Here is a 13970-nt window from a genome sequence, read left to right as displayed (position 1 = left end):
GAGAGGTTCATTGTGGTCATTATAGCCAATCATATTACCTCACTCGCCCCTTACTTTGCAATTATGGATGTTAATTTTATCATATTTAATAAAAAATTTGATTTTTTTTACTCTAACAAAAAAAAATATGAATAATAAATTTCAAGAAAGAAAATAAATCAAAATAAACTTAAAATAACTATTGTATATAAAAACAAAAACATTATAATAATTTCATATATATTTATATAAATATATCTAATAAATATATAATTTTAAAATTATAAATTTAAATATAAATATTATGTTATTAGCCTTTTTACGCTGCCCCTATACCACTCAACTCCCCGTGAGAATCTCCTTTCTAAGTTTTCTCGTCTCTCCGCTTACTCTCATTTTCTGCTCTCTCTTCAGACACAGACTTTTCGATAGCCGACGCAACCTCCGATTAACTGCGTCGTCCTTCTCCCATTAATTAGATATTTATATAATTTTATATATCTAATTAATGTTTTGTTAAATGTTATATATATATATGTAATTTTTGGTAATTGAAAAAGATTAAAAAAATGCTCAAAAAATTTGAAAGAAATTAATGCAAATAGATAAAAGGAGTTTTGATTTAAAAGAAAAAAAATTGAAATAATCTTATTTTGACTTGATTATGTATACGCTGGCATCCTAATTAGTAAGATTAATAATCATCTGTCACAGTTGCTTAATTTAACAGTGTGTTTAATTTACGTGCCAATTTTATCGGAAAATATTTAAATTCGTCACAATCCTAAAACGTTAGATTCTTGTCAATTGAAAAGATATATCCTCATTTGAGCAATTCACTAAATATTAAAATTGCGTATTTAATTTTTTTATTAAAATAATAAAAAGGTTTTTTGTTAATCATAAAAAAATTCTTAAACTTTATCTTTTATTTAAATAAATTTTTATATTTTATTATACTCAGATCATTTTTAATGTTTAATTTATATTTAAATAAATTTTTAATTTGTATTCAAATAAATATTTAATCTTTAATTTATATATAAATAAGCTTTAAATATAGATCAATCTTTTATTTGAAATAAAATTTTATTTAAATATAACAAAAATATAAAATTTTATATATGAAAAATCAAATAATTCAGAGGTTTTTTTTAATATTTTAGTTAACTTTTTTTTTTAATTTTCCTTATTCTTTCTTACTCTAGCAATTTAGTACAACCTACTGTATGTCAATCTAACCTCGTGCAACCTCCATTATTGTCATTAAACAAATGTAATTAGTAATCTTAAAAATACATTTACTTCACAATTCAACATCCTATCACTCCTATGGATAATACATCTCACCTACTCGATAAGAGACCACATTGAAAAAAAAAAAAAAAAAAAAAAAAAAAAACCACCTTTACATCAAGTAGTTGTTCAATGTCTGCTCAATACCTTTTATCATAATAAGATGTTTCAAAATTATAGCAGATTTTTTCATTTAACATAAAGTGAAAATATTTTGAACTTAAAATTACTGTCTAAAGTTGATCCGGTTATTTTATAACTGAATTCTTAAAAATTTGATCATTAACGTGAATGTAACACGATAAAAATTATTTTTTATATAGTATCAAATGAACTTTATGATTTTATGTTTTTTCCATTTATGTTCTCGTGGTTGGCTAGTATCACTCATTTGTAGGTTTCTCCAAACTTTCCTCTTTCTTAAAATGTCTACCAACCAAATGGGAAATGGCAATGAAATGGAAAAATAATTTAATGACAACAGTATCTCTTTAGCAGGTAAAGGTTTTGATGAGTTAGGTAGCGTGGGCTCGTCAACAAACATCGGTTAGCATTTAGTTGCTGCCATTTTCAATTATCTAAATTTGATTTATACATCGAACTATCCTTTTGGGAAAAAAGGAACCAAAAATAACATTTCTAGGTACACATAGCTCTCATTTTTATAGAAGCAAAAAGATTTAAATGGTATTTTTATTTGTTTTAAGATTGTTATATGTTTTTTTATCAAAGTTTATTGTGAAATAATTTATATTCGATTTACAGATCATTTATCGAAAAAAATTATTGATAATAAAATTTAAATTTAAACTTATAAGTGAAATATTTAAATCTTACCAATTCAACTAACTCCTATGGACAATATTATTATCTGTTCACATCCAACTAAAACTATGCCACCTCTAACAATGGTTAGTGGCTAAAATCAGTGAAATTTGATGCCAAAAAAAAAAAAAAAAAACAACTGTTGAAACCAATGTCATTACTTCATTATTTTCTGGGTAAAAGTCAAATTCAATGCACGTGAATGAGCTTTGATTTGGTCTTTTGTCGATGCTAGATCTTCATCTCATGAGCTGTGAAAGTTTCTTGCGTTAAGGGCTTCTAAATATCACATCTTAAAAATATCTTATTTACTCAATTAAGCCTACGTTTTCGCTCTTTGAACAAAGAGAAGCTTATAATATTTTGAAGTAGCATCGAACGATTGAACCTACGAGACCAAAGCTCAAGAAATAAGGCCAACAACCATTAAAAGTGTTGGGCAAACATGGGCCATGTAAAACATGCTTGATGTCTTATAACTCTGGTGTCCATTCAGAGCAGAAGACAAAAATTTGAGGATTTGTTGCTGGACTTGGGCTGGACCCAGCAAAAGTTTAGACTAATCTCCCATCTTTAACCGTTAAAAAGCGGTTTTCCAACACGGGCTTAAGGTTTTTTTTTGTTTTGAATTTTGAAATTCGAACTCCTGATCATTTGATGATTTCCCTTTCCTCTTCTTAGGTGTGACGCGTGGGTCCCACTTCCAGCTCCCCCTGCTCTTCAAAACTTTCATTCTTCGTTCACACCCCCACTCTCAATGCTGCTGAGAAATCTTAATCTCTCTATCTAATTGACACGCGTGCTGTTAAACTGCCGTTAAAACAGCTGTTTTATATTTTAGCAAATAGGAAAATGACACATCATCAATGGGTAGGTGCCAGACAATAAAGCGAGTAGATAACAGAGAGGATGCCGGCAGCAGTTGAACTGTGATTTTTCGAAAATTTTAAGGATCTTTTTTCTAGTTGCTTAAATTTTCCCGCTCGACAGCAATGAATCCTTACAAAATTCGGACACAAGTTCTGTGTTCGTTTGTGCCTTAAAAAAGCAAGAAGTTATGTTTGAGAAAAAATATTCAAAGTAAAAAACAACAATCATGGAGGAGCCTGTCGAAGAACAACAACCTACTGTTCAAATTTCTGGTTCATTTCTGCCTCAATTTCTCTCTGTTTCCCTTGGCTTTTAAAGGTGGTTTCTTTTTCGTTCTAATTTTTATTCTGAAATGTTTTAAGCGAGTGCAGAGAATTCGAAGCTACGTTATCCACTTCGATCGTCAACGAAATCAAAGGAGGAGAAGCCAACGACGGGTGATTTATCCAATTCTTCTTCATCCACAAGGTATTCAAATTCTATAATTTGCAGGCAGTTTTTGTCTCTGTAAAATTTAATGTATTCTTTCAGATTTACTATGACATATTAAATATTATACTAATGTCAAAATTCTATATGCAGAAAATGGGTAGGTGTGTAATCACTGAAAGAGTTTGGTGAAATCAAGAAATAAAATTTGTCGTGATTTTTTTCCACAAGGAAATAAAATAGATTTAAGTTAATCATCCATCTTTCCAAAATCCTCTCCATTTTTATCATTTACTGGCACAATGTTACGTGGTTGTGTAGTTAAGTTTAGACTTATCAATTTTATAACAAAGACATTAAAAATTATTAGATTTAAAATTTTAATAAAACAAATATATTTTGTATTTGATGTATCAATGTAAAATATAATATAATAATTTTAATGTTTTACATTTATTAAATATGAAATAGACAAATAAATATACACGTAATACACAAAATAAACACGTATACATGAATTGACAGATCCAAATTAGTTAATAATTTCCTTGTTGCTGTCGTGTTGGCATTTACCTTTTAAGTGTTAAATGAGTTTGGGTTTTATTTGTTTGTTCTTCTAAGGGGGAGGGCAACACCAAGTGTTAGCAAGAGAGTGAAATCTGCCAAGCCACCCAGAAGGCTCTCTATTCCGACCAAATCAACTGTGACTCCATCTCCGAAATTCGTCGGGATAATCAATCCTATATCTGAGGCTAGAGCCAAGAAATCTACAAATGGTCAGGGCAAAAGTGACACACCTCTTTCTGATGCTTCTAGGTCGGCAACTCGAGGGAGGTTCAATGTTCTGTCATCAGCTCCATACTGGCTGTCGCAGATTAAGCTCTCTGAATCAGCATCTAAGCATTCAGTCTCAATTGGGTTTTTCAAACTTGCCTTTGAAGCGGGATGTGAGGTGTGCTATTCTCTGGTGACACATATAAACATATAATCATGGTGTTTTATGCAGTTTAGTATATTGGATTTATTGTTTATTTTTGCCTATTCTGAGATACAAGTTCTTTGCATTGATTTCTAACTCATTATAACTTCAAACCCAGCCCTTTCAGAAAATGCATGATGAGCTAAAATCATATGTACGTCGCCATAATCTTGGTGAAAGTGGGGAAGCTATAAAGGAACTACTTGAAATCTACAATGTTTCAGCAAATTCAGATCAGCCACAGGTGTCTGAAACCTGTTCTCTGGTGCCCGAGGAGGGGACTCGGTCATCTGATGATGAGGTTCACAGCGTTTCTTCTGCAGAGGGATCGAGGAAAGTGAAACCCAAGTCCCTGAATAATGATGCTGCTCAAGTATCATCCGTGGCCAAATCAACAAAAGAGGCCACTCCAAAGAATAATCCTGCAACTAGGAATAAGGTTTTGAACAAGAACAGTTCAAATTCAAGGTCTGCTTCAGACATCGGATGCCGTAAGTTACAGAAGAGAACCAAGTCAGAGCCTGTTAAAGGAAAGGACAAGACTAAGAGTCCGGCAACCAAATTACCTAATCAAGAAGGTAAGTTTGTAGATAAATTTTTTGTTCAGCATCTGTACCTTTGGGTGCATGACATGCATTTATAATGTTTTCTTTACAGGTCAAGTTAGTCCTTCAGCTGCAGGAGTGACTGCTGAAGAGGACAAAAAAAATATGGTAAAAGTTCTTAACTCTATCAGATACTTATATTTCCCTACAGTTCTTAATGTTGTTTAATGTTATAACCGCAAATTTCCATGGTTTGAACAACTTTGGTAAACTTTTCCCTCTTAGGTTAGTGGTTAAGAGGTCAATTGAAAGTCATATAAGACGTGAGTCATACCTGCCATTCCTCTTCCCCTTCTAAGGCACTAGCCTCCTTTGCAACCAAAAAAACAAAACAACTTTGGTAGGGCAGTGATTATGCCTACCTTCACACGCAACTGACTATTTGTTGATAAAGTTGATATTAATTGACATAATCAATTAAAAATTTTCGCCATCTTCTTTCACAGGATGTGCCTTTGACAGAATAAATCAGCCTGCTTGATTGGTGGAGGCGGTGTTCTGCACTAAGTATGCTGTGAACCAAATTAATTCCATCCTCTATTGGGCTCTTCGTTGTGTATATTGGGTTGCTTGTATATGGGTTAAAGTGAAGTGTTCCAATCTGGTGTGAAGTCAAGACCTTCTGTTTTTTCTTGGGTTGCTGCTTGAAACTAGGATTGTTTGTGTCTGGTATTATACAATCACTTGAGATGCAAATTGTATCAAATCATTCAATTTATTTGTTGTTTTATTATTACCTATTCAAATATATGATTAACAGAGCTTGTTCTAATTTGAATCTTTTTACACCAGATCATAAAACTGTGAGCTGAATTCATTCAAGGCACGTCAGAATTAATTTCATGATCCACAGCCAAGTATCCATCCAAGTTACAAGAGGACCAAGAGCAGACAGAAGATAAAAGTCAAACCAATTAAGCTAAAAAATCCAACCTTGTAGACAAACAAAGAAGACGTAACAAACCCATTAACCTATATGCATCAGAGATTTTCCTTTTAGTACAAATTCACCCCAAAAATTTCCAAGAAATTAGGAATACCCAAAAGTGATAACATAAGAAAACAACAACCAGAAAAAAGAATTGGGTATCCCTAAAATTTTATAAAATTTATCGGACAAAGAGAAATACATAGAAAACAACATGAGAATCGAAGTGGGTATCTTCGAAAATAGCCAGAAATTTCAGTCAGAGTGAGAGCTATCGTCGTCGCTGAAATCAGAGTCAGAGAGAGGATGATGGGGGGGATTAAAGCATAGATAGAGCCACAAAGAGTCAGCAAAACGGCGAAGATGATGGAGAGGAAAGCAGAAGAGAAGATGCAAGACTTGATCGCTGCTTAAGCGCTCTGGGTTACAGGCTAGGTATTGGCATACGTTTGCTGACACGTTGGCTATTGTCACCACCACCGAGCTGTTTAACACCATTGCCTCTTCACTCTGGTTTTCTTTTATTCTTTCTTGTCTTTTCTTTGAACCTGTCTTGTTCCAGTTGCTTGTTCTTTCCACGGTCATATGTCTTGTTTATATTTTTCTTTAGAGAGTGAGACTACGTCGTATCCTTGTTCCAGGAAAGCCTGTAGCAATAAGTACTTTACCTCCCATACACTCATTGACCATGCCTGCGAAAAATGGAATGTGCAGCTCTCGTACATTTTCCCCGTGACTAAAAAAAAAAAAAAAAAAAACCAAAATAAAAGAGGGTTCTATTCACACTCCGTATTTTCTCTTTACATCCTTTATTTTAAAAATATATATAAATAAAATTATTTAATTGTTTTTTTCAAAATATAAAAATAAATTTTATAATTTTTTGAAAATTTATTTTTGAAATATTATTTAATTTATCAAAAATAAAATTTTAAAAAGTTATAAAATTTTTAGAAAACATCCTTGAAAGATAATGTGAAATTTTTTTAAAAAATTACAAAAAAAAAAATTTTATTAAAAGGTTTTACTAATGAGTATATTGAAAAAGTTATTATTAAAAAATTATAAATTTAAAAATTAATAAAAAAAAATAATTTTATTATTTTCATCTTTAAAAGATTAAAATCTTATAAAATCCTAATTAAATAAAGGATTAAATAGTAAATTTATTTTTTTTATAAATTTAAAATTTATCATTTTTTCAATAAATATATGTTTTTATATAATTATAAAAATTTTATAATAACTCTAACTAAATTATATTCTTTTGAGAAGTCTCTTAATTTATTTATTATAATTGGTTTCACCGATTAGCATGAGATTTTGATAAAATTATATAATATTCAATAATATTATTTGTATAATTTTAAAAAATTTTAACTCTTGAATGTTGATTAAATTTTATAATTTTTTTTATCAACATTCGTCACATTAAAAGATGAAATATTTAATTAAAATCTCATAAAATTTTATTCTTTTTCTAACATCAAAATATTAAAATTAATTTTCTCTTTATTAATTTTAAAATTTATGATTTTTTTAATATTATTTTTTTTATTACACTAATTACGAGAACTTTTAAAAAAATCTTTTGTGGTAATTTTTTTAAAATTTAATTCTCCCTTTACATATCCGAAAATTTGTAAGAAAATGTAATTAAATAATTTTATTTACAAAAAGAAAATTGAAAAAAGAAGTGTAAAAAAAAAAAAAGTATGAATACAACCCCCAAAAAAAACATATGGGAAGTAGTCTGCAGCTAGCACCTACGATGATCAGTAGCTTGCCCAAGCATCACTCTTCTCTTCCACATAAAGATGAAAAATAATTGAACATTTTGTTTGCGACGAATCAACCAGAGATTTATATTGAAGCAAAAAGTTCATAATGGTTCAATGGAAATAGATACATGTAATGTTACTTTACACAAGCTTAAGACACAGAAAGCAAAATGTCTTAGTACGAGGTAGATCAAATAGCCCTAACATCCATTTCTAAAGGGTACATGCGCGGGTGCAGAGGATACAGTTGATGAATCCTGACAGTAACACTGAGAATCAATGTTACCATTACATCAAACCTTAAAACCCACTGTCCCAACGTAACATGGAGTTAGTCCGCTGTCCAACTCTGTTCCACAATCTCCCTTACTCTTCGGTTATATTCGCGCTTGTTCTCACTAAACATCCTAGCTGCTTCTGAGTTTGCAGGTGAGTTTGGATTGGGGTCACAGAGCAATGACTGCAACAACAGAATGATAGTTAAAATCATGATGTAGTCACACAAATACACAAACACAACTTAAGTCACCCATTTAAATGTCGAAATGAAAAATTAAAGAAGCATTGTTTTGTTCTAAGCTTATGTTTGTACCAATGAAAAAAAAAAGACATCTACTAAACTAAAAATAATCTTGGCCAAATGAAAAAATTTGTAGGGGGAAAAAGGGAAAGAAAAAACTATGTGGTGCATACTATTGCTGAATCCTAAAGAGTTAGAATTCAAACTCTCAAGACAAGACAAGTTTGAATTGAGTGCAGAAACTGGAGTAAAGCTGAAAATATAGTTGCAATTGATGAGGCATTTGGGGGCCATGGTATTGAGGTGCTTGCTGAAACAAATTTCATACATGTTTCATATGGCACATCTTTTTCAACCACAAATGTGACTTTTTCATTGGTTTAATACAAAATATTAATATTAAGCTAATACATTGTTATGATACATTATGAGTGGTTAATTATCATTCTTTCGATAATTAAAAGCCTTTTTTTCCAGTAAGAGAAACAATAGAAAATTTTAATCAAAGAAGAAAACTAATTATTTACAATTAAAATGAACAGGGTTTTAAAGTCTGTTTCTAAACAGATGCAGTAATTTCGTGGATCATTAGAGATGAATTGATTCTTAATTCTCCAAATATTTTCTCATCTGAAAAGTAAAAACATATAGCTTTGTAAACGAATTTCATGAAAATTTCTTCATCTTATCTAAAATAGGGGTATAGCAAGGAGGCAGGCTCATGCTTCAAATCAGTTTTTCATTTTATAGATGGTCTATGCAGTAATAATTCTTCCGTTAATGGTCTCATAATAATAGACAAATAACGATTATATCCATACTGCAAATAAGTTTTCCACTATACCTGGATGGATGTGAGAATAGCTGCTACATCATATATAGGACTCCATTGGTTCTGTAAAATGTCCAAACAAATACTTCCATCGGCATAAACTGAAACAGTTCAAAAGATTTAAGTCAGAAATCATGGATGGAATAATTCCGACTGCTACAGAAGACTATTGTTACAGTAGTTCCAACTAAAACTTACTATTTGGATGAAACATTCGGGAAACAAATCTCACTGTTGGAGGTTTGTTTGGATAATCCTCAGTGAATTGAAGAGTCAACTTGAATGTACCTGAAGAACTCAAAAAGATATGTTATTTCACATAGGTCCAACGAATGTAAAAGTTACATAAGCATGATTAAACACTTAAGATGCAACACACCAATCCTTTTTCTATTTGAAGCTCTTCTGAGCATGCCATATCACTCAACAATAGAGCGCAACAGGTATATGGTTTATGATCAGGTACAAACAAACAAGTTCCCAGCCTTCTCCAACTAGAATTTTGAAGTTATCATACTTACTCCTAAAGGGAAAGGCCTCCAGATGTAAATTAACAGAGAAAAAACTAATCACCTTCCGTCTTCCCAATAACCACCTCCAATTGTTAAAGCTCTCATCTGATCCCTTATTTTCACCTCAATGGAAGACAGTGAATGTAAAATTTACAAAGAAATAATTTTTCAGCAAAAATTATGCATTTTTCCTTATCAAACTACTGCCTCCTATTTCATATCAAGACTAGTGACAAAGAATGCCTCCTCACAAGCACACTTATAGACATGGCAGAAACAGCATTCCAAATAAAAAAGTAAACATGAACACATGTCCCATATCCGTACATTCATCAGTACATTGTTGCTTTTAGTTTGAAAAAGATACAGGGTACCAGAAAAAGAATGATACTATGTGTTTTCTGAATAAAACATACATAAAAACTTGCAATAAACAAACCTTTATCCATTTTAATAATGACGCAGCAGTTCACCACTAGCATTGGTAACATTAACCACCATTATGCCATCTAGACCACAATATATGCTTAAAATAGCTGATTGGTCTCAATGAAGCATGCATTAGAAAGCTATGGCAATGGCATAGATTCATTACTGCTAATGGTTTGAAGGCTTACACTTAGGAAGCACAAAGAAGAAGAAAGTAAAAGAAATATCAGAACCATTACATAGAAAGTTGCTATGTTGCTCCATTCTTCGTTTTTCCTATACTACCCATGTCAAGAAACATATTAGACTCCTCAAAGTGGACCCTATTACTGTTGGACACATACCATTGTCTCACAGCTGTTCCAAGCAAGAGCATAAAGGGGAAACAACCACAGCCCACAAAATAAAACTACATTATTTTGCATTAGGAATCCATTTCTGTAATAAGAATTAAGAATATGCCATAATGTCATAATGGAAAATGGAGATAGAAATGGTTATTGAAACCCATGTATCATGTCGATGAAGGAAAAAAACCCAAAATTAAGTCATCCAAAGGATGTGTAGCAAACAACATGAGATCCTCCTGTATACACATCCATCTGAAGTAATTAAGAGGTAAGAAAAAACAGAACATCCTCTTTAAGTAAGAGTTTCGGCACAAGGGTTACTCACCTCCATCCCATGGAGTATCATCTGGACTGCAATTAAAATCAGACAAGAAACCAGAATAGCTTATCGAACCATACTTAATATACTGATAAATAGAAAGGAGAAACATAAATATCCTAAGAAAACTTAAAAAAAAAAGAAAAAGGTCCCTTTTGCTCCAAACTTACCCGAATATAACAGCATTCCAAAGCATTATATTGTTGTCTTGAGGTGCTCCACTGATACCCGCAGGTGGGTCTTGTTGCAACCTCTTAAAGTCTCTCATTAGCCTCTTCCTTGCAGGAGTTGACATTGTCACCACTTACAACCAAAAAAGAAAAAGGAAAAAAATCAAGCAATGAGCTTTCACTACCCAACTGATTGCTCTTTTTATTCTTATTTGATAACAACCATTGAAACTTATGTGGAAACAAATAAAACTGTTAAATTAACAATAATACAAAAAAGAGCTCGCTCTTCTTTCATTTCTTAGCTAATTCAACTTCTAATTGAAGCTAAGGGAGCAAACTTTTTCATCTAAGATATAGAGCATCTTGATAATTTTCTTTAAATTTCAAGTTTTCAGCTTAAAATAAAGAAACCCTTTTCTCAATTCAATCTAATACTAAAAATTTCATCAAAACCAGAAGCAAGAAATTCATGGTTTACATCCAAACAAATAATCCCCAAAGCTTAGAACTTTTCCACCGCAACAAACATAAAGTTCAGATCTTTTCCTCTATGTTACACCTGGATCTACTGAAATAACAACTAATGGAAAGTTCATAAAAATCCTTTACAACAACAAAGAAAATTTTACCTGGAGGTTAATGTTAAACGAGAAGATAAGCAAACAGAAAAATATAGGGAGTTAGGTTTTCAATTGAAGCTGTAATTGATCGACTAAATTTATATACAAAGATGGAGAAAAAAATAGAATGGGAAAAAATGGAAAGGGCAAAAGGAAAGAGGAGAAAGAGAGAAGGAATCTGCAGAAAAGGAAATTAAAAATGGAGTTTATTTGGGTTATTTTGGCTGCTTCTGGTAAAGGGTGAGAAAAATACGGTTAGAAATTTTTTACTTCGGTTTGGATGGCTTTTTTTTTTTTTTTCTCGAATTAAAATTCATATATAAAATATTTTTATTAAATTCAGTTTAAATTTATTAATAAGTAAAATAATTAAAAATATCCAAATCTAATCAAATTATATATTTTATTAATTTTAATATATTTTATTAAAAACTATATTAAATAATATAAAATAAAAATCAATTAATAGAATAAATAAAATATAATTTGAATTTGAATAAATTTTAAAATTTTATAATATTATATACTATTTAAAAAATTAAACCAAATTCAATATACTACTATCTTTATTTTTTATAAGTCTAATCTTCGCTCATGCACAAAGGTGTAATGAGTCAAGTCGAATCGATACAGTAAGAAGCTCGAATTCAAGCTCAGCTCTCAACTCGAGGCTCGATATTTAGCTCGAACTTGATCGAATTTCATTTTTCTAGGTTGATCTCGATTCGTGATCGAAATCGAGCTACTCGAACTCCCTCGATTAAGTTCGATTAATATATTAAAATAAGCTCGATTCTTATATTCGACAAGAGTTTGATTGTTTGTGCTCGAGCTCAAACTCGAATTTGAATTCGATATATTTTATTAATTAAAATAATAAAAAAAATTAAAATATAAAAATATTATTAAGCTCGTGAGCTACTTGAGCTAGATATAAAAATACTCGAACTTAGCTCGATCTATAAGTAGAGCTACTTGAGCTCGAGTTCAACTCGATAATAATCAAACCGAATTCAAATTTTTTCAAATCGAATCCGAATAACTTACGAATATTAATGTATCATTTACATACCTACTTATGCTCACTCTTCTCTTTCTATCTATATTTGTATTTATATGTTTACGTGTATTTTCGAGTTACGGAGTCATGTATGTACTGTAAATGTTATTAAGACCCTTAAAGCATGAATAATTTTTTTGCCAACATTTTAATTTCTATAATGAAAACTATTACTTTACTATATAAATATTATTTTACTGTAGAAAATTTTTTTATTGTCATTGATTATGTAATCAGTTAATAAAATATTAAAAATTAAATTTAAATAACAAAAATTTGATCTTTGACGACTATCAAAGAATAATAATAAAATACAATATTGATATTTGTCTTATCTTATTGAATATAATTTTTAATTCATTTTTTAGTAATATATAATAATTTTATACTGTTAAAAATTTTTTTTGAGAGAGAGTTTCTTATTTTAATAGGTGATGAAGTTGTAAACATTTTTTTATTTTGAATAATTAATATTTATATATTTGTTAATAATATTTAGTATAAACTCTGTGAATTTTTTAAAAATTTAATTATTGATGAATCATTTTATTTTATAATGTTATAATTGTTTATAATCAATTCGTGAAAATAATTTTTAAAACCTTTTACAACACTTTTTTTGTGATCCAAAATTACTTTCACCTATTAAAAATATTTTTTAAAAATTGTAATTTTTTAAAAATTCTATTTATAGGATTTTAAAAAGTAATTATCTTTATTATCCAATTCAAAATTTTATTTTTATTATAATTTTTATCTTCAAACTTTTTTATTATTATTTAATTAGAATTTCACTTATATTGAGATTAAAATATTAATTTATTAAATTAAGATAAAAATAACTTTATTAATACAATACAAAAAAATTAAATAAATAATTTATATATTTCAAAATATGTAAAGATAAAATGCCTTAAATATGCTTACAATCCGGCTCATTTCTCTTTGAAAAAACTCAATCCCTCTCAAGTCATTCGTGATTTTAAAAGATCGTCTCTTAATATATCAAAATAAATCGAAACTAACACATTGTTTTCACATCTCTAACAATTAACACTTTTTGTGCTAATTTTATTTAATTAAAAAATACAAAAAGGAAAAGAAAAAAAATCAAATTGGGTGCCACGTCGACGTTCATTAGATTTTTTCACAAAATTACTTTAATGAAATAGACAAAAAAAAAAAAGAAACAAGGAAATAACAAAAAGAGAAAAATAAAATTAAAATTAAAAAAAAAAAGAAAAGTACGATTTGTTTTGACGTCATATCATTGACCCTTTTTGTTGCAAAATTTTATTTAATTATTAAAATGAAAGAAAAAAGCAAATTGGGGTGTAGCGTACACAGCTACATAAGTTTCTTTTTTTTACAAAATTTTGTCTAAATTAAAAAAAAGAAAAAAATGGATAGCACATAGACCTTAAACGAGGGTCAAATAACATTAAAAATAACTCAAATTTATA

The 13970-nt window shown here is 29.7% G+C and overlaps 2 protein-coding genes across 3 annotated transcripts; one reads left to right on the top strand and one right to left on the bottom strand.

The window, feature by feature from the left end:
- Positions 1-3017: 3017 nt before the first annotated feature.
- Positions 3018-6519, top strand: LOC111289300 (uncharacterized). Of its 2 annotated transcripts, XR_016329310.1 has the most exons (7): positions 3018-3242; positions 3342-3438; positions 4021-4351; positions 4497-4956; positions 5036-5091; positions 5430-5652; positions 5776-6519. XR_016329310.1 is itself a non-coding variant. In XM_022880233.2 (6 exons), exons 1-6 carry the CDS (start codon positions 3197-3199, stop codon positions 5448-5450), a joined length of 1020 nt encoding a protein of 339 aa, XP_022735968.2. In that variant the 5' UTR covers positions 3092-3196; the 3' UTR covers positions 5451-5757. The 2 variants fall into 2 exon arrangements, 1 of the variants encoding a protein (XP_022735968.2); XM_022880233.2 differs by lacking the exon at positions 5776-6519 and having other exon boundaries at positions 3092-3242; positions 3333-3438; positions 5430-5757.
- Positions 6520-7746: 1227 nt separating this feature from the next.
- On the bottom strand, positions 7747-11627 carry LOC111283483 (ubiquitin-conjugating enzyme E2 2). Its single transcript, XM_022872071.2, has 6 exons — positions 11457-11627; positions 10825-10957; positions 10661-10686; positions 9243-9332; positions 9057-9145; positions 7747-8152 (listed from the first exon to the last, which is right to left on the bottom strand). Exons 2-6 carry the CDS (start codon positions 10947-10949, stop codon positions 8024-8026), a joined length of 459 nt encoding a protein of 152 aa, XP_022727806.1. The 5' UTR covers positions 10950-10957; positions 11457-11627; the 3' UTR covers positions 7747-8023.
- Positions 11628-13970: the final 2343 nt, after the last annotated feature.

The sequence above is a fragment of the Durio zibethinus genome, chromosome 17 (assembly GCF_047325235.1).
Source record: "Durio zibethinus cultivar Kanyao isolate XHJ-2024 chromosome 17, ASM4732523v1, whole genome shotgun sequence".
Taxonomy (NCBI): domain Eukaryota; kingdom Viridiplantae; phylum Streptophyta; class Magnoliopsida; order Malvales; family Malvaceae; genus Durio; species Durio zibethinus.
Note: the sequence above shows the minus strand (reverse complement) of the source record. Positions and strands in the feature narration are given on the sequence as shown.

Excerpts from the sequence above, each read along its gene's own strand:
- LOC111289300 (XM_022880233.2), top strand. The coding sequence starts at position 3,197 with ATGGAGGAGCCTGTCGAAGAACAACAACCTACTGTTCAAATTTCTG. Across the intron at positions 3,243-3,332 it reads ACCTACTGTTCAAATTTCTG|CGAGTGCAGAGAATTCGAAG; the intron begins GTTCATTTCTGC and ends AAATGTTTTAAG. Across the intron at positions 3,439-4,020 it reads AATTCTTCTTCATCCACAAG|GGGGAGGGCAACACCAAGTG; the intron begins GTATTCAAATTC and ends TGTTCTTCTAAG.
- LOC111283483 (XM_022872071.2), bottom strand. The coding sequence starts at position 10,949 with ATGTCAACTCCTGCAAGGAAGAGGCTAATGAGAGACTTTAAGAGGTTG. Across the intron at positions 9,333-10,660 it reads TGATACTCCATGGGATGGAG|GTACATTCAAGTTGACTCTT; the intron begins GTGAGTAACCCT and ends TGAGTTCTTCAG. Across the intron at positions 8,153-9,056 it reads CTATTCTCACATCCATCCAG|TCATTGCTCTGTGACCCCAA; the intron begins GTATAGTGGAAA and ends CTGTTGTTGCAG.